The following is a 21143-nucleotide window of genomic DNA, read 5'->3' on the forward strand; positions in this document are numbered from 1 at the left end:
AAGGTTTCTGTAAAACATGATTTTCTCATGGAACAGGTGACAGTCTGAGAACTTTATTGTTTTTCTATGGGACTTACTGTTTGTTATGAGTGAAACCAGGTCTGCACAACATTGCCAAAGAAACTCTGAGCAGGTTGACCTCGGTCAGGTGATCCAACTGATCGTTTCAAAAGCCATCTTGGACCTGATAATGACGTAAAAGATCATCTCAAACCAGCTTGTTTGGAACAACAAGAAATGATGAAAGAATTTTCGTTTTGGGGTAAATTCCCTTTAACGTGTAAGTTGCGGCCCTGTTATTTCTCTGAGGGCATTTAGATGGTGCATAGCTCATTTTGTTTTGTTTTGCTCATTGTTTCCGCTTGTGCGGAAAACGTAAGTGATCTCTCAGCCCCATCACTACGACATCAGCTCTAACAGCGGCGCGCTTTAGGTAGCGCGCACGCGTCTCTCGTGAGTCTCCTCAGAGCGCGAGGAAAGCACGGCATCTCATCTGCCTCTCCTGCTTAACGGACCCATACACGGTGAGCTATTTGTTTTTAAACATATATACAATTATGAATTGTGTTTGTTTGCGCAAGTCACTTGACTGGTTTTGTTCCGTAACTGATTAGTAGACAAAAAGTAACCGCAACTTTTGCCTCTCTCCTCTTCATTCTTTTCTTTTCATCTCTATTGATTCCAAAATACAGCACGATAGTTATTTCTTAGGCAGCTAGATAACAATTAGGTTTTGAAACTTATTGCAAAACGCATTTTGATATAAACTCTTAATTTCTTAATACTTCATTGATATTGATCTAATAGTGGCAAAAAAAATAATAATTTATTATTTGTTATATCTTTTTCTCACGGTTTAATACGTGTGTCAAACGCAGTTCTGAGCAATGGAGAAATATACTTTTCCCTTCATGTTCATAATTGTATGTCTTGATTTGTGGGACAGCTCAATCGTTATCAAAGCTGCAATGACAGATGAATTACAATATGACACTAAATGCAGCTCTTCGCTTTTCTCCACACATCATTATTATACATGCACTGGTCCATCTGGGATATGTGAAGGATGGATTGAACACTTAGTGAGTGTGATGGAGACTATACAACGTTGAAGCATGTGTAAGAACTACTTTTTATCTACAGACAGAATCACGTGACATTTATGTTGCCGTCTTTATGTGTTGTATTATAACAGTGAAAGGGCTATCTTTCCAAATACAGATTTTGTTTTGGTATCAGTGGTTTTATGTGGGCAGGAATCTCATACTCGCTCAGTTGCAAAGCTTGAAAACGCGGTTCTTTATTTCCATGCAACTATTTTAAGCTCATATTGCTTTGACATATAGGAGCACACTCCTTCACAATGAATGTTTCAAAGATGATACATATATTGATAAGGCCGGCCGGTATCAGGACATCGATTACACCGCCACACGATGCTGAATGAATGTCAAAGAAGTCATCAATAGGCACAGTCAAATGACCTTCTGCTCATTCTGTCTGGGCGGGGTGTTGTTAACAGCGTACCGACACTCCAAATGTCGACCATCCCTAAAACACCTCCAATCTCTCCGGCTATTAAGAGACCCCAAAGCAGATCAATAAAGACCTTTGTGTGATTTGTGCTCCTTCCTCAGTCTCCTGCTGGCTAACTGGAGGCCGGTCTTTGTGGGGCACTGGAGACAGCTGGTCTATTGCTTTACAAATGAGACATTGTCCCTCACGGTTAGCTTGTACGGAAAGTGCTTTGAGATGTTTCCTTGTGGACTCCTTTTATAGTTGGGGTCATATGGTGCGCGTTCACCTCGTATTGTTGTCTTCACACCTCTTGAGGTGCACGTAAAGACCACAGTCCTCCCGGGAGACTGTGCGGCGGTGTGTTTTTGGGACGGGATGAAGGAGGTTCCCCTGCTGTGAGGATGAGGAACATTCTGCCAGGACGCTCAAGGAGACACATCGCAGGGTGCCAGTTATGAATCTGAGAGACAAACGTGATATTTTACGACGGAGCCCCACGTGCGTTGTACCCACAGCGTTTGGAGATGGGATCTCCTCCTCAGCTCTTGGCACCAGATGGGTCCTCCTTATGGCAATTTTAACACTTACGCAGTTGTTATATCCGCTTTGTGTCCTTGACACTCTTAGAGATGCCGAAACGAACAATGCAAGGTGTGAAATCGCTGAAACTGGTTACGAAGATGTGACTGTTCTCATTTGCGTAGATGGGTTCATTTCCATCTTTTGAAGCATTCTTTTGTTTGGATTTCTTAATGCTGGGGGCTGAAATCTTAATGTTTCCAAGCTTATCTCGGATTCGTGGAGCAAGATTGAAAAGATTCGATTCGCAAAAGCTAAGCGCTTGTTTATTTCCTCTGATTGATCTCGGTCACATTTTATGTTCTTATAAGGATCGGCACTCCAACGGTGCAGAATGTGACTGTATAACCTTACATTAAGAACAAATCATGTGACAAGGCAGCATTATTTTTTTAATGAATTTCTTTTTTCCGCAGAACAAAAAAGATATTTTGAAGAATGTTGGTAACTGGCACACATTCACTTGCATTGGTTTTGTGTTCACACAATAGAAGTCAAGGGGGCCGGTGCTGTTCGGTTACCAACTTTCTTCAAAATATCTTCTTTTGTGTTTTGCAGAAGAAAGAAAGTCACAGGTTTGAAATGACAAGAGGGTGAGGAAATGATTACAGAATTTTCATTTTGTGTGTGAAATATCACTTTAACATGGCCAAAAGAATTTGTGATAAGTATAGCAATATCTGTTGAAATGTAATACATTTATAATCTGTCAATTTCATCTTTATCTAATTAATTATTTTTATTTGCCATATTATACAGTATAATAATATATGTTTAAGTGTTTAGATAAATACACTTGATTGCACAAAGCTATTACAGACCTCACAAAAATCAGAGACCGACCAAAAATGCCTAAAGAGAACATTTTATCTCAAATCTGACAGCAATTCTCTTGAGGTTTATTGTTGAAGACGGTGGATTTGTTGTAAAAGTTGTGCTTTGATGTCTCTAGCATCATTGCTTTGAAAGGGAAACATATAGAGATGCAAAGGGTTTTAACATGCTGACTATCTGTTAGTGTTAGTGACTGTTGTTGGATGACTAGTTGACTAATTGACCATTCTGACCCATCCTTTAATCAGTCCCATTGGACTTAATGTCACGGTTCAATTTTAGTACCTCTTCCAAAATGTACTAAGCTGCTTGGGGAAGGCTTTAATGCAGTATAGGCAATGACGCAAATCCTGTTCAAAAGTCTACGTTGCTGGGACAGCACATTTTGTGTTACTTTTAACTCAACTTGTGTTGTCCCCTTTGTTTATTTACAACAAAATCAACACAATACGACACATAATGTGTTAATGTGTACTAGGGCTGTGCACGATTAACCAAAATATGTATTATTTTGCTTGTGAGTAAAGTACGGTAAAATGCTGCTGCACCCGAAAGCCAGAGGGCGCTCTCGTGCAGAAACTCCAAATACGCACTGCAGAAGAAGACCATAACACACGTAGTTCTAGGAAATGCCTAAGGACATGTTTTTATCACTGTTACTCAAGCCTCATCAGGTATTTTTATGATATTAAAGTATATTTATAATGATCATGTTTGACGGGTGTTGCGTTTTTAAATGCACGTTATAAGCGACTCAAACTCGCACTGCTTTTAGATCGAGCAGCATTTCCTTCTGATCCCAGAGCCGTGCTTCACGGACAAGCTACGCATAAAAAATTATCGATGCCTTGCATAGATTTCAGCATGATTTATTGGTGATCTCGGTTAATCGTGCACAGCCCTAACACAAACAATGTGTTAACACATCCTTTTTGAGTGTATACCCTGTTTTTGCCTAATTCTAGGTGAAACTTCATGTGCTTAAAAACACATTCAAAGACACAATGCTAGTTCAAAGCTGGTCCAGAAGAACTTCCTGTTTCAGTTACACAAACATTTGAACAAAATACAACCAACAGAATATTTATAACCAATGTGGTCTATGCACGCATTACTGCCATGTTTGACGCAAGAACCCTCGTCAGTGTTCGGTTGGGGAGACTTAAAGCGGAGAGAAATGGGTTACTGAGAAAATAGTTAAATTTAGAAGATGCTGTACACTGCGACACACAGCAGTGGTTTATAGAAGTGCTCTTCTACCATATTTGAATTTATACTTTTGTAAGTTTAGATGTCGTTATAACATTAAGAAAACATAAATTAATATATCTACAGTATATAAAGCAAACAAGCATCAACAAAGTTAGCCGTGGCTGTTTTGGCTGTTTTAGTGTCGTTCCTATAGCACAGAACTCTACGGTCGGTGGAAGTAATCGAAGGTTTTGAGCATTTTCACCAGAAAAATGTCATAGTGCACAGAGCCTATTTAAAATGTTAAACAAATATCTCTAAGATTTCATTACATACAGTATGTATTTAAAATTAATACTAACAATAAATAGACAAAAACTGAAACCGCATCTAGACCAGATCTTGAGAAAAGTGGTCTATAACAAATTTTGATATTTAATATCAATAAAAAATTGTTAGAGGGGCAGTTCTATATTCATTACACGGCTCGTTGGAATGCTTGATTCTGATTGGCCAGTCGCGACATTTGCAGTTCCGTTGTTCCCAGATAGAGAAGAGAGTGTAATGATTTTGTGTGGATTGTTTTCTTCTTCTTGCCAGGACTATGTACAAACACATTTTTGTTCAACATGCACAGAACAGACATCAAGCAAATATTCACACAAAAAAATGTTTGTTTGTGTGTTCATTTTTCTGCAGAAATAACCAACTCAAATCTAAACAAATTTTGCAGTTTTACCCGATATTGTTTGTGGTTTGTATTTTTAGCTGTAGGCAATCATGTTGACTCTAAAAAGGGTTGCTGGCTATGTAAAACATCCTAAATCACTCACTTTTGAGGTTCCATCTCTGCAATAGAAACCAGTTGCCTATAGGCAGAAGGCAGCAAAGCAGCTCTGTTTTGGACCAGGTCTTTCATACATTTGGGAAACATCTTGCCTCTGTTCCAAGACATAATAGACTGCGTAAATAGGCAATATTTAAGGCAAACCTCCAAAAGAAGGGCAGTGCCAAAAAGAAGGCAGGTTATGTCAACAGGGCAGTGACAATAATAGCCCTTTTCATACAGCAATGCTGGTAAATTACTGGTAAAGTCATTCTGGTAAATTTATGGTAAATACACAAATGTGCTCTTCATACAAGCAGCGGCATTCTGTCAATTTACCAGTAAAGACTGTATGTGTGAAAGGGACTAATGACTACGTGCACCCTCATATGTCACGGTTCTCGGGTAAGGTGAGACAAGGAGAGAGGACCCAGACGCAGACAGCGGGTAAGGGGTTAAACAAGGCTTTTTAATAAATAATAAAACACAAAACAAAAACCCACGAGGGGGAAAACAAGGGTATAATAAGAACAAAGACTAACTACACTAAACAAGACTAAAAATAACAATAACAACATATTACACAGGACTAAGCTACACTTAACAGGACAAGAACTCACCCACACGAAACACGACAGAGTACAATGAACCAACACAAGACAGAGAACACAGGGGCATTAAATAAAGGGACAAATCAAAGGGGAACAGGTGTGGGGCATGAACTAATAAACAACCAGTAACGAGAGATACAAAAGGGCGGGAACACAGACAAGGACCGGAGAGAGTATCGAAGGCCGACAGGGTCAAAATGACTCTCTCCACATAAAACAAGAGGTTCTATCATGGTTCTGCCACTAGGTCAAGAAAAGCAAGACAAGGTGGGGCAGAACCATGACATCATAATGCGATTATAATAGGATTTTGGCAATACTGCGACTACACCTTACCTCATGTAAACGCAATCATTCGATTTAAATAATGCAATTAAGCTCATAATCGCAGTAAGCATAATCGAAGTAACATATGTGGCGTACGCCGGTTTTAATCGCAATATGAAGGCATGTAAACACCTTAATCGCATTTATCCTGCTCTGATCAAATTGCGCATATGCTTCTGTCATGCATCTTAAGCGCAAATTGATGGTAAACAATAAACATGACAGTCTGAAGTTTTACTGTCAACACACATCGCTGTCAGCATTCTCTGCACCTTTTTTTCTTACAGAAACAACACGAACGCGATGACAGCGTACACCACCGTTGCGGTGACAATGTTTTCCATTATATTTCTATATTCATCCCGGCGCTGAATAACCATAAAATACGTCCACATAATGGTGTTTTGCATTTGACGCAAATATGCTAAAACGATAGCCAGTAACACGCACCTACTGTATCTGAGATCATCATTTGTGCTGTGTATTATAGCAAATAATCAGACTAATAAAACTTCCATGTAAACGGGAGCAAAGAGGTGTTCCCATGTTATCCCTGTTGAAAAAACCAGCATATGCTGGGTTAGGTATGTTTTGATGCTGGATTGACCATTTTAAACCAGCTATGGACCAGCACATGACCAGCTAAGGACCATCTTAAACCAGCACATGACCAGCTTAAATCAGCATCAAAACATACCAAACCAGCATATGCTGGTTTTTTCAACAGGGATGTAAACATGTTACTGCGATTAAGTCCTTACTCTGATCATTGGAAATTATCGCATTATTGATGCGCATGTAAACGTAGTCATTGTAATGTTAAGGTGATGCTCTTTTAAGGTAATCCATTGAGAGTTGACTCTACTGTGCACTTGACACAGTCACACAAAGTTGTCTATGTAAATGGTGACTTATGAGTTTCCCTTTCAGCTCGCTGGATTTTGTAAGAAAGCAGGGATCTTATATAAAGACGCCCCTTCCTCAATGGTCATGCTTGTCCGTGCGGTTTGGCAGATTTGTTGGGTGTGAAATCGACCCTCTGCTGTGGGCAGCGTCCCCTTATGTCATTCAGAGTCCAGCCAACTGCTGCTACATCACTATTAAAGCATCTCCTGTACACACCAAACCCTAAACATTTACATTCTGCAAACTCAAAGATAGACCTACATACGCATCCCAGAATAGAAACTAATTAGCGTTGGCCAGCAATGAACGAGAAAAAGTTTTCCACGAGCCGCATGCGGTCTATAATCACCTCATTCACAATCAGAAAGCTCTCGCGGAGTTATAACCTCCTTAGATCTTCCAGATGAGGAAGTAGAGATGCAGAAAAAGCGTTACCCTTTCATCTTTTGAAAAGGTTTTTTTGTTGTGCGTTCTGGATAGCAGGGGTGTAACAGATGGCTCACGGAGGCCCAGATCTCAGCAGGTGGAGATGCTGAAGACCTCACAGTGGAAGCTCGAGCTCTTCTCTTGAGATGTCACCGAGTTCATTAGTGAGCCTCGCATCCCTTTCAAACTTCTGCACAATATCATCCAACACGCTCGCGGCGGCTTTTATCACTTATTCACACAGTAGTGGGATCTTAAGTGTCTGAACACCACATTGCGTGCACACGTACCCTGTGTGGTAACTCCTCTGCCTCGCTGTCTCTTTCTCTCTCTGTCTTCCTTTCATTCTCTCGCCGATCTCTCTTTACTTCGCTGAATTTTAGCGACAACCTCAGCTCCATGCTGTGACTCTTTGTGGAATATCATATATAATCTAAACTTGCCTGCTGTTGCTCTTTCAAAGGCCAGAAGCGCTACAGCATGAATCCACCGAGAGCTCTGTTTGTTATCAGCTAGTCGCTGGGTCTCAGATGAATGCGTTTTAGATTCAGGCATGTGTTTGGCATTTGTCTCTTGTGATGGTGCAGAGGAGTTTCGCTTAGTAAAATGCGATTTTAGGAGACATATTTGAGTTCATGAATGGGAATGGAAATCAAAAATTCTATCAGTGTGTTGTATCTGGTACATACAATCAGGGATGGATTACTGACCGGGCCAATGGGGCCAGTGCCCAGGGGGCTTCAAGGTTGCGCCATCCAGTTTGGTACAGAGAACTCAACAACAATGAAAACAAATGTTTATCTATGTTTAATATATGGGTGCCATAGCCTATACAAGGCCTCTATGGATACCCTGTAAAAAATGAAATGATCAACAAAACATGGCAAGTTGGCAACATTTGTTTTATGTTACTTTAACTCATTGAATTAAATTTAACTTATTAAAAATTGACTTTAACGCACATTTAAATAGCATTTTCTGAAAATTGCTTTTGCTTGATGATCTGATGTTTACAGACATGTGCCACATGGGCATTTTATGGTGAGAAACCATTTTTTATTTATGTGATGCATTAAATACGTGTAAATTGATTTAAATATTAAAGACGTGTGTTTCATACGCCTTAATTTGGTCCATTGTTGATTTTTCGCTGTGTAGCTAAATTTAGACTTCTATAAACCCTGTACAGGTTATGTTTAGCGTAGCGCAGGCATTTGACGCAGAGCGAGAACGGCTTCAATATTCATTATCATCTTAACTTTCACTTTCTATAGCTGTAAATGCGCAGCTAAGGGAAAGAACAGAAGAATTGTGGGAGGGGGGCCGTTTGAAATCATAATCCGTCCCTGCATACTATAATTATTGTAAAGCATAAATATAGTATATATATATAATATAGTACCATAGAGATTTTGGGGCACTACAAAACTGTACTAAAAAAAAAGACAGGACCAAAATGCAGATGTGTTTAATAAATCCAAACGTAAATCCATGACGTGATACATAATCACATGTGAAACAAGAAACACAGGATAAATACTCATCATAGCAGTATACACAAGCTAATGAGGGGAAACACAAAAAAATACAACATTCAATTTAAAAGACACGAACTACAAAACATAAGACAGATATGAAAGCAACCACCCAGAACACCTTATGCATAGAAATGTATACTTCCAGACCATTCTAGAAAAGCAAGACGTCTAGTTATATAGTCATTTTCTACAATTCACCATTGAAGGGATAGTTCACCTCAAAATAAAAGTGCTTTCATAATTTACTCACCCGAATGTCTTTTCAAACCTGTATGACTTTCTTTCATCTGCAGAACACAAAAGAAGATATTTTGAAGAATGTCGGTAACCAAACAACATTGGACTCCATTGACATCCATTGAATGGACACAAAACCACTGAGACAGTTCTCAAAATATCTTCTTTCGTGTTCAAGTCGAAGAACAAAGAGTCTGGGAGCACATGGGCACATTAAGATTTTGTATAGAACCAGTATTTTTGGTATAATACAACTATAAAACATTTCTTAACTAATGGCTGTATTATTGATTTTGCACAGCCCGGCATCTTTATAAATCATGCATTGAATAGATTGGAAAGGTTCCCAGCCCCCAACATCTTTCCCCTCGTCATTTTACAGTCAACATCTCACTTTTGAAAATGCTGGGGCTCTCATACCTCACGTTGTATATGTGGCTTCTGTTTAGGCTATTTGGTGTGTGGTCTTTGTGGTCGATGTCCTACCGGGCCCAGTAGGATGGATGGCCCCAAAAACTTCATTTCATCTTCTCGTTCCCTCAAAGTGCACCTGCTAGTCACATGACAGCATACTAACAGCAGTTTGTGTTGAATCAGCGTGAAGTGATATCACACAGTTTTTATGAACTGATTCTTGGAAGTTTTCTTGCTTTTAGTCACTGGATGGCTGTTTATTACTATTTTGTTTTAAATGTTGTTGCTGTGATGTAAATGAGCGATACCTACTAACACGCTCGTCATGCTAACAAAGTCTACGGTGGAGTGCGCCCACTGAATAGAGACCAGCAATTGTGTCAAGACTAAAGCTCAGCGGTCGCTCCGAACTCCCTCCGGTTGTGAAAAGCATCCGGCACGTAGAACTCATTCATACAGCGAGAAGCTGTCAGCGTGTACTCCCAAATGAAGCGCCTGCAATCTCGATACAAATTTCCTTTGGCAGCAGTTTCGCTCTCCGGTCTCATATGCAATTTCCGTCACTTAGCCTATGTGGACGAGCTCTTTAACAGCCCGCAGTAAAAGCAACCCAAAACTACAATCTCTGCAGGGTCTGAGGTGTGTTTGCGGCCGAGATAAGGTCGGTCCAACTATCGACCCACGCGCGAGCAGTAGCTCAATAACCCATCTCCATTGATTTACCATACGCCGCCGTCTTCACGGAGCAGAGCGGCTGCCCGGACGGGTTGCCAGGGTGATGAACTACCTCTTGGCATGCGCAGAAAGTCTTAAATATTCTGATGCTGACCTCAACACAATGCAAACACAACCCTTAGCCCATATAAGCGAAGGCAATAACTCAATACAAGCACTAATTGATACTAAAGTCATGTCGGAATGATCGCATTTACCAAATGCAATGTCAGTGCAACCAATCTGAGCCTGAGTGTCCAAGGAGCATGTCAATTAAAGAATCATTTCTGAGGCTAATTGGTATTGATTGTAATAATACAATCTGACTGTTCAATTTGGTTTGTAAAGATTATGTGTGCTGTTGGTAAGGAAAGATGAAGCTTGCTAGAAAATTGCACTCTTTTAGCTGGATAACACAACAAAATCTTTCCCTAAAATACATAGAATACACTCAGTTTCGGTCATTGTTATTTTGATTTTAACTAATGCATTAATACAACCTTAGTGTAAAGTGTTGAAAGTGCTGAAATATTCATTTTTATAGGCTTTATTAAACGGATTTAAACCGAAACGCACTGTGCATAACAATTAGCTACACAAAACGACGACTGTCACTGCGTGGCCTTTAGTTTCATTGAAACCTGAGTGCATTTATGTGTCATAACATCCCAAGACAGGTGCTCAATATAAAACATCACGTATCAAACTCTCCTTGCTATCAGGGGTTTCACCAGGCCCTTCTCCTTGTTAAATTCTGTTTTATTGCAGTGAGCTTGAATCATTACCTGAATCACAGTGCTCTGATACCAATTAAAAGGCAATAATAGTGAGTGATAGAGCTGCAATCTGAGTTTTATCTTCTTAATGCTCTCCAGCAACAACAGCATTCATGTTCTCCACTGATAATTCTTCTTCACACATCTTAAGGGTTTGGGGAACTTTTGCAAGACGTACAGAGGCTGTACAGATTGGAATGGTTATTTATTCAGAAAGCCCATGTGAATTGTGAGATACACTCTAAAAGGTTTAACTGTAATTTACTTATATATATATATTTGGAAGAATGTTAGCAATTTTCAGGTCTGAAACATCATTGACTACCATAGTTGGAAAAATGTAATGGTATAGTCAAAGGTGCTCCAGAACGGTTTGTTTTCCTAAATTCTTCAAAGTATTTCATTTTGTGATATATACTGTATATATATATATTTTTTCTACTATGGTAGTGGATGATGTCCCAGAACTGAATATTGGTAACATTCTTTCAAATATCTTTCTTCGTGTTTAACGAAACACAAGTAATTTATACAGGTTTGAAACAACCTGAGGGTGAGTAAATGGTGACAGAATTTTCATTTTTGGGTGGACTATCCCTTAAAATTGAGGAAGTGTAAGTAAAAAAATAAGTAAATCTAAGCCATTCAAATATTTCAAATATAATTCATATATTTCTATTAGAATTCGCCAAAAAAATATTAAAGGAATAGTTCACCAAAAAAAGTCCCCATTGACTTTCCATAGTAGGAATAAAAATGGCTATGTAAATGAGACCTTTTGTGGGTGAACTATTCATTTAAGTTATATTAAAAATATAATTTGTTAATTAAATAGTTTTTTTTAAATAAAATAAAATATGTAAATTTTAGAGAAATTTTGAGGATTTTTCAGTCATTTCTGAATACTGTATGTCCCACTGAAAAATCTCTTAAATTATTTTAAAAGATTTTATTAAGTTAACATAGGTATATTTTAAGATATTTTCTGAGCCAGTAAATTATTTTGGGGAAAAATACTGCATGTATAAAGAGGCATGAGATATTCCAGTTTTGAAGTGTGAAAAGACATTTGTTCGGTTTCTAAATTGGCCTTGGAGTAAACTTCATGCTGCCCTGAAGTGTTTCTGAGAAAGTTTGGACATAGAAATTATGACGTTTATGATGAAAGTTAACAAGTTTCTTTTTCAATTATTGAGGCAGATTTTTAGAACTAACACAAAAAGACACACAATGGCTTATAACTGATGCTTTACTGTATGTAATGATTTTCTTACAGCTATACAGACAATGCGGTTTGGTCACAGACTGTTAAACTGACTGAATGAATTTTGTCACTCTGTTTCAATATATTCTGTGACGGCATTAAACATTACATTAACACCAGCACACAAGCTGCATTCTGTATGCAATGAAAACTGGCCAAAGACATGCAAAGAAAACCCAGAGCTATTAATACAACGTTCTGGTTGACATGCATTTATTCCCCCCCCCAAAAAAAACATTCTGACAAGACTCGAAGGCTTTGCAAACAAATCTTCATAAATAAAACACACCATCTTAAAGTTAAACGGTTTCAGTGGCTCAGGTCCCGCTCGCTGTGTGAACGCAGGGATTGATGCCAGTTCGAACAGCTTTCAGGGACCAAAGACAGAATCAGGAGGACAGATTTACTGAGGATGAGAGGAGACCAAGTGTGATCAAAGTGAGACCCATGTCACCGATTTGCATGGTGAGATGCATGTTGAGAACCTTCTCATCAGCTCCACTTTGATTTGGCACCTGAGGACAGATTCCTCTCTTTGGATCCTCTTATTCGGGCCCAGTGGGGATCCAGATGTGACATTTAGTCTGGCAAGTTTTCTCCACACATTTAGGCTGCCTTTGAGCTCTTGTTTTTTCATGTCAAAGCAAAGCAAAGCAAATTGTTATTTAAATATTAAAATGTTTGTGGCTGCCGGATAATGCTCTGGTTTGAGGTGTCATGATTTCTTAGGCTTGTTTACATTTTTAAACACTTATGTCATAAAAATATACAAATATTCACATTTTTATTTGAGTGTTATTGGTCAACATCCAAAATGAGTTAGAATGGCTTGTGGTGAAACACTAAAGTATGCTTGTCTCTCTGCTTTCTGTTTCCAGGCTAACCTGCTCTCCTCCTAACCAGCAGGTGGCGCTGTGTTCGAAGATGGTAGCTCCTGGCCGATGTCTCCTTTTCACCCTGTTCCTCATCACGCTCTCCCACACCTCGCACAGTTCTGAGGTCCCATCTGAAAATGCCAAATGGAGTCAGATGGGGTCTTCCACCACAAGCACAGATTCCATACGAGACCCTGAAACTGGGCTGACATTCGGCAGCCACAGAAGGAGACATGGGTCACGTGAGGATGAGGACAGTGCTGGGCCGCTCACCCGGAGGCCTGTGGCCCGGTCGGAAGATGACGGGCCGAGTCTTGAGGGTCTGAGCCCTGTGAGGCTGGAGATGGGGCCTGGGAGCTGGATGAAGACGGGCGGTCATGATGAGGGCAGGAGTCCCGCCCATATGCGGAGGGGAAGTCCTCCACCAGAAGGGGAGTTCACACGGAAAGGCAGGAGATACGGACATCTCACTGAACACAGAAAGCATGGAGGCAGGAAAGACAAAGGGCGACCTAAAGGTACTAAGACATCCAGACCCTATTCTTTGAGCCGGGTGTAAAAGGATAGTTTACCCCAAAATGAAAATTCTGTCATAATTTACTCACCCTCATGTCATTTCAAACCTGTATGACTTTCTGTTTTCTCTAGGACACCAAAGAACCTCTTGGACATTTCTCAAAATATCATATTTTGCGTTCCACAATCATATAGAGATTTTGAACAATGTTATTGGCCATTGATTTAAGTGATAATATAGTTATCAGTGGTGTGAACCAAGTTCACTAAAATGCTGTGTTGTACCCTTGGTTGGACAATCCCAACCACAGTTTATTTTAATCTAGAAAACTTATTTTTTAGGTTAATTTATTACTCAGTGGTTGGTTCTGTCCATTTTTTACCCTGTTATGTATTTTTTAATTGCACATATAATGATATTCACAACCCATTTAACATCCATTATGTGACACCTTTACGAATGAAAAATGGTATTGGGTGCTTCACATCAGAATGGAGCCAAACCTAACTGTAGGTATAAGTTGTTCACTGGTGAAGTTTGACCCTTTTCTTTGAAATAATGATAAGCAATGCATAATATGACCCAAAATGTGTATTTTAGGGGATATCTATGGTAAAGTAGCAGTGTATTTATTTATACATCTGTAAGAAGCATTTGAGATGTTTATCAAGCATTCTACATTTATTCAGAACTAATCACATTCTCTCTCTCTTATTCTGTCCTAGGGGGTTTCTTTGACCCTGAGCCACAATTAGACTCCTTGTTGAAGGACATGAATGCATTTGAGGATGGGCCCGACACGTCCCTGCCCAATCACGACAATGCCCCGCCCACCGAATCTCTCTTCCCCATGTCCCCCATCCTGGTAACCACGGCAATACACGAGCATCCCCCAACGCCGCCTCCGGCCTCCACCAAACCCCAGGTACCTGTCCAAAAAGAGCGGCCTTGAATATGAAGGTCTATTGTGTCATTCAGAGTGTTTACTGGTACTGATCTGTTCATTTCTTTCACATATCTTACAATATACAGTAAAGTGGCTGGATTTATTTTTGTTAACAAGATTTGTTGCTTGTACAACTCTCACCGGTCTGAATACATTGCCAGAACAGTCAGTCAATAGCTTTGGGCGTTTTGCTGTCATCGACTTAACGTTAAACCGCCTTGAGTCTTTTTCCATTTTCTTGTAAGATCTGAAAATGAACATCTTCATTTTAGCCAAACGCCCCGGCTGACACAGATACCAAACTGCGGAGCCAGCAGCGTATATACTTGTCATCCTGGCGGCACGCGCCGCTTCATCACACAGATTTATTTACCTGTGCCGCACTTATTACTGAACGCCGCCCTGGGCCGGATCCTATGCGTGTTAAATTACCCAGCTCCCACTTCACCGTGGAGGAGGGGAGCTGTCACCAGCTCGAGTGTGGGGTGAGATGTTGCTCGCCCATCCTCCTGCTCCTCTCTCTCCAAGCCATCTGTTCTCCTCATACTCCTCCCTAGATATCTTTCTACAGCTCCTTGTTTTTTTTCTAAATCACTTGGGAGGCATTACTGGCCTGGATACTTACAATAATAAAACAAGTAGATTTGCGTTTCCCCAAGCAAAAAACAGCACTTGAGACATTGTGTTTTAATGATGCTGAAATGAACAGCTGAGGTAGACAGGCCGCTATGATTAGAGATGATATATTTTACGCTGTTTGAGATAATCGACACAGATGAATAAAGTCTGATTGGGCTGGGAGTTATAAAATAGTTATTGCATTCGTTTTTAAATCAACCTTATCAATGTACATTTTTACATTTTTATGTCTACTTGATTTTAGCATTGTGTAGGCTACAGGTCTCATTTACTTTATTTTTTAATAATGTTCTCTGAGGTCCACTTATAACGTAAACAAGATTTGTACATAAGAAAAATCATAATTTAGAAGTAATACACGATTTTACATTTAAGATGAAGATTTGAACGCCCACTGCTGTGATTGGCTAACAAGTTTGCATATACAAAACAAGCAAGCTTCATCTTTCCTTACCAACAGCACACATAATCTTTACAAACCAAATTGAACAGTCAGATTGTATTATTACAATCAATACCAATTAGCCTCAGAAATGATTCTTTAATTGACATGCTCCTTGGACACTCAGGCTCAGATTGGTTGCACTGACATTGCGAGAGCGTTCCGCGCCCTCATTTGGTAAATGCGATCATTCCGACATGACTTTACTATCAATTAGTGCTTGTATTGAGACTCTTTTCTGAAAAATATATCAGCACGATCAAACGACAATAAAATTACCAGACAAAGTAATATGGTAAACATGGTAAAACATTACGATTCTGACATTTGCATGTTGTGATCCAATATTTTCACCATATTCGCCACCATCATCTTTTATTTAGTCTCTTTGTGGAGTTTGTCTTTTCTAAAAATGAATCCGCTCGGAAAAAACAGCAAACAAACAAACATTGTCGCGGTTGGAAACCTCGCTTCAACTGTGTTTTCCAGTGCATCACAATGCAAAGACACTGCACAAGGTCAATATCATTTTGTTGCTTGAGCGTTGATCCTGTGTTTGCAACTTATACATGTGAGGATTGATGGACATTCTATAATGTAGAAGTAGACTGTAAGAAACTTTAATTTTATGTAATTTTACTCTATTATTTTACAGAATTGTTACTTATAATACAGTAAAAGAATCTCAAATGACAGAAATATACTGCAAAAGTTACAAGTCAGGTAAAATAACATAATAAAAAAGATGCCATTTTACTTTACAAAAATTGTTATCTTATAGTATATTTCTAGCGCCCCAGCTGACGGAATTTTGCAGTTTTTTTACAGGATTTTTTTATACAGTGTAGGTGTTTTTTCGCAGAGACATTCCTTTATCAAACTATGATGTCATATTAAGAGAAAATCTGAGGCGAAGCTTGATTTCAATAAAAGCTGTTTCTGGATTGAATAAGTTTCTTATATAAAGAATTCACATTTGATTTTTCAATTTTGTTCTGTCATTTCAGAACAAATAAAGGATCTTCCAAAACTGATGCAGTAAAGATGGAAACAAAATAGGGTATAGCATTAATATTTGTTTGGATTAGAATTGCTGGAATAGATAAACATGTTTATTACAAGGGGGTTTCCCAATACTAAAAATCATATGATAGTGTATTTCAGCACAGATTGTTTTGTGAATCTGTCACAGTGGGGTGCAGGTTTTGCACAGTGGCACCAAGCCTTTTAGTCCTGTTGGAGTGTGTCTACGTAATCTCCAAAGCACAGCCACAAAAACAGCCAGTCTAAATTATTAACATAAGAAGAATAAGAATTTAAATAGCAAGTTTTTGTTAAGTACAGGCTCGGTTAAATGCAGAAAATTGAGCAGGAGAAAAAATTATTTAGTTTAGCAAGTTTAAAGAATTCCAGTGCCTTGCCTTATGAGAATGAAACAAATTGCCCATGATAGCTTTAGATGAGCATAAGTGTGTGTGCGCGTGCGTGTGTGTGTGTGTGTGTGTGTGTGTGTGTGTGTGTGTGTGTGTGCGTGCGTGCGTGCGTGCGTGCGTGCGTGCGTGCGTGCGTGCGTGCGTGCGTGTGTGTGTATTAAGTGATTTGTAAGCACAATGGCCAGACTGCTTGTGATGCGGTTTGCAAGCTTGGGTCTTCAGAGAATTCAGACCATCATAAGCTCCCACGCTGCTACTCAAACGCCACGGATCAGAGCTCAGTGACATACAGCAAAGTCTCACAGACAGTCCTGATTCAATTTCAATCAGTAACAACAACAAAAAAGGGTCTTTAGTTTGCCATTATTCTAAACACAGCTGTTGATGTTGATCTTCAATCTTCTAAGAGAATTAATTTCTCAATATAAAAGAAAACCATTTTCATTCTAACGAGAATTGAAGACAATGTGCAATCTCCAAATGTGATGGAAAATACGCCCCTCACACAAATACTGTAGCTGTGTGTTCCACAGATCTGTCTCTGCTCTTCTCATTCATATCCCAGTGGATCACTGTCCTCGATGTTATTCACTTGTACTGTGTCAGTAGCACTGCTTCTGCAGCATGCTGGCACACACCCGGACACACACCACCCTGTGATGCCAGATGCACACTTCACTGTAAGAAAGGTTCAAGGAACATTTCAAATTGGTACCCTCATGTGGCTTTAGACCCACTTGCTGTTTTTGGCGGACACTTTATCCAAATATACTTACAGTACATTTAACAAAATACATTTGAACAGTATGTCTCCTGGGAATCGAGCCCATGACATTCACGCTGCAAATGGTCTAAGACTCTAGAATACATATTTCATCACTGTTTTATAGAATAATGTATGTACGAAGAGTAATTCATTCATAAATGACAAGAGTGTACATCAAAAAAATTATATTCAGGAGGCCTACTTCAATATTTTGCATGTGAATTCTTATCTTATCATGACAAACATTATATCTTTGGAAAGGTCAGAGACTTCAGAATTCATATTTCATCAATGTTTCATAGAATCATTTATGTAGAAAGAGTAATTCATTCATAAATGACAAAAGTGTGCATCAAAAAATGGATATCCAGGAGGCCAACTTCAATATTTTGCATGTAAATTCTTATCTTATCATGACAAACATTATATCTTTGGAAAGGTCTAAAGCCCTATTCGCACGGGATTAGTATTACCTGGGGACCTCTGGTCATTTGTAATAATTGCAGAGATTGTCTGTGATCTTAATCCCGTGCGAATCGGCCATGTGTGTAAATTGTAAAGTAAAAATCCCCCCACAAATTACCTACCATATTTTGAGGAACACGGAGGTCCTGTGATAACGCACTGGATTAGTCCAGTGCGAATCGGCATCTCTGTGATTTGGCGCGCTCATATAACATTTTTCAAGGTTTATCCACCGTTTGCTAATAATGGAGGCTGTTTTGATATTAATTTGGTTGCGATTCATTTCCACGCATTGTCAAAACTGTTGTTTTGACCGGGAGTCTTCAGTTTATTTATTTATCTTGGAGATGATTGTAAAAGCACTTTTCATATAGAGATCCCAGAAAATACACGGAAAATGTGTCCGGGAATTTGTCCAGGGATCGTTAGATTTTGTTCATTCACACTGCCAGTGATTTTCTGGAATCTGTGCATGCGTTCACACTCATTCCGTGAAGATCCCATAAAGACACATGGCGTAAAATACTGCAAAGTTGTGTAATGTGCATTTTTTTGTCTTGAAATGAGGGTTGATAACTGTGAACGATATTTGTGTTTTTAGGTGGCTAAATAGCGCAGTTTGTTATTATTACTGCCTTCCTTTATTAATTAGGCCTATTTTATTTAGGCCTAATTAATAATCTCTTTTTTTGGTTATTATTCTGTAGCATGTATTGTTGCCTTTTGCAAATGACAAAGACGTCAATTTAAAAAAAACTTTTGTATTTATATTTTTATTGCTAAATGCAGAACAACGAAGAGGCACAAGAACGCAAGGTAGGCTATAGCCCAACGAGATTGAGCTAAATATAAAATGTCATATGAAAACATATAAATGCAAATTGTTCAGTATTGTTCAGTGCAAATTTACACAACCTTAATAAAAAAATATAACGGAATCCTGCGAAGTTAAAATGAGCCAGTATTTTTGCAACATAGCCTAATGCAATACAAAAGGCACGGTATAATATTTTTTCAGTAATATGATGTACAACAATGTGAATTTAATGTGAAATCGTTTTTTAAAACAAAGTTTGAGAAAAGTTTTTGAGCATTTACATTTTGTAACCATTTAGGAATAAGATCACGCAGATCGAATGAAAAACCCGCTAATAGGACCTAAAGCATATTGCACATAATTCTATAAAAACCACAAATAAACACTAAGGTCGGTATATGATCATGATGTTTATAAATTATATTTATAATGTTTTTGTTGAGAAAAACAAGCACATAAATGTTCGGGTAATAGTTTGGAGTTAGTTTGTTAACAACCGGGTTTCCATCACTCTGGTTTTATTCGCATTTTGAAGTTTCGCATCAGAAACGAGTGATGGAAACACCAAATTTCGAATTAAAAACCTTTAATTCGCAAAAAAAAAGCTTTACGCTCGCTTGAGGTGGTTTTTCATTTTCCGAAAAAGAGTTCATGCGAATAATGGGAGATGAAAACGCATTTGCCGAATAAATTCCTCCAAAAAGTCACGTAACTGCACTATGAGACGGCGAAACCTGACTAACCAGAGCCTACTGATGTTGCATTTATTGTGTTTCGTAATCGTCTGCTGGCGCAAGTATTATTATATAGGAAAATTATAATATTCAGTGGCTTCTCTTACTATTCTTACTGATATTTAGTGGCAGTTTATTAGGACAGTGACGGCTGACTAGTTGGATGGAAACGGTGCTTATTCGCAAATGTTTTATGCGATATTTCCAATTTGCGCAGAAACACTCGGGCTCCTCAGCAGCACGAGCACGGGTGCACACGGCCGTTTTTAAGGTTGGTAAGCGATCAAGTTTATTGAAGCGCTGTGTATTTTCGTTTTAATATTTTTGATAGAAGTAATTTCAAGTTTAAACAGCGTTTAGAAGCAGACAACTCTATTCTCGCATCTGACCTCATGTTTGGTGATTAGGACTCTTGCATTCATCCATGATTAAGCTAAAGACAAATAGTCGTTTTTGATTTACAAACGAAAAAAAATCGCTTAACTATATTTGTTTTCATAGACAAATTATTTACGATTTATTATAGATGTGTGCCATCACTACATGGCTTTTACGGCATTGTTTCTGCCTTTTGTTCACACAGGGCGCTTTCCGGGACTGATCCCGTTAATGTTATAGGTCCCCTTTCCAGAATCATTTTTCGGATCTATCCGGGATGCCTTTGTGTTCACACAGAAGGCACTCTGGCAATTTTTTGGCAATTTTCCGGGATCAGCGGGCTGTGTGAATGGGGATTTAACATTGTCAGCATTTGAGACCCGTGATCGCGCACCGGACGGAAGATCACCGCGATCGCGGGTCTCAAATGCTGACAGGTCATACATCATTAAACACCATACAAAAATAGGCTATTCAAACTATATGCAAAGCCTTGCCATCACATCCGGGAAATAAGTCAGTAAATTTGAGTAAAATCACAGGCTTCACTTATCCCGTGCGAATGCGCTACATGATCACAGACAATCTCTGCAATTATTACAAATGACCAGAGGTCCCCAGGTAATACTAATCCTGTGCGAATAGGGCTTTAGACTCTAGAATACATATTTTATCAGTGTTTTACTACATCAATTATGTAGGAAGAGTAATTCATTCATAAATGAGAATTCAGAATCAGAATCAGAAGAGCTTTATTGCCAAGTGTGCTTGCACACACAAGGAATTTTCTTTGGTGTTGGAAGCTTCTAGTACAGACATTCAACACAATGACAATACAATATAATACGATTTACAGTCTAAAAGATTCTAAATTGTGCATATATAAAATAAAGACTATTTTACAGAAAATGGGGGATAATAACATATAAGAGACATTGTACAGGGTAGTATATAGTAGAATAAACATATT

At 38.8% G+C, this 21143-nt stretch overlaps 1 protein-coding gene across 3 annotated transcripts in view; it reads left to right on the forward strand.

Annotated features, from left to right (window-relative positions):
* The first annotated feature begins 396 nt into the window (after positions 1 to 396).
* The window catches only part of draxina (dorsal inhibitory axon guidance protein a), a 27380-nt gene continuing 6633 nt past the window's right edge, over positions 397 to 21143 (forward strand). The window contains exons 1-3 of one of the 3 annotated variants that reach the window (XM_057362687.1): positions 397 to 524; positions 13040 to 13554; positions 14279 to 14478. In XM_057362687.1, coding sequence (XP_057218670.1) covers positions 13086 to 13554; positions 14279 to 14478 — 669 coding nt within the window. In that variant the 5' untranslated portion in view covers positions 397 to 524; positions 13040 to 13085. The remainder of the gene's footprint in view (positions 525 to 13039; positions 13555 to 14278; positions 14479 to 21143) is intronic. The other 2 variants (XM_057362685.1, XM_057362686.1) reach the window with 2 other exon arrangements.

The sequence above is a fragment of the Triplophysa rosa genome, linkage group LG20, assembly GCF_024868665.1.
Source record: "Triplophysa rosa linkage group LG20, Trosa_1v2, whole genome shotgun sequence".
NCBI lineage: Eukaryota > Metazoa > Chordata > Actinopteri > Cypriniformes > Nemacheilidae > Triplophysa > Triplophysa rosa.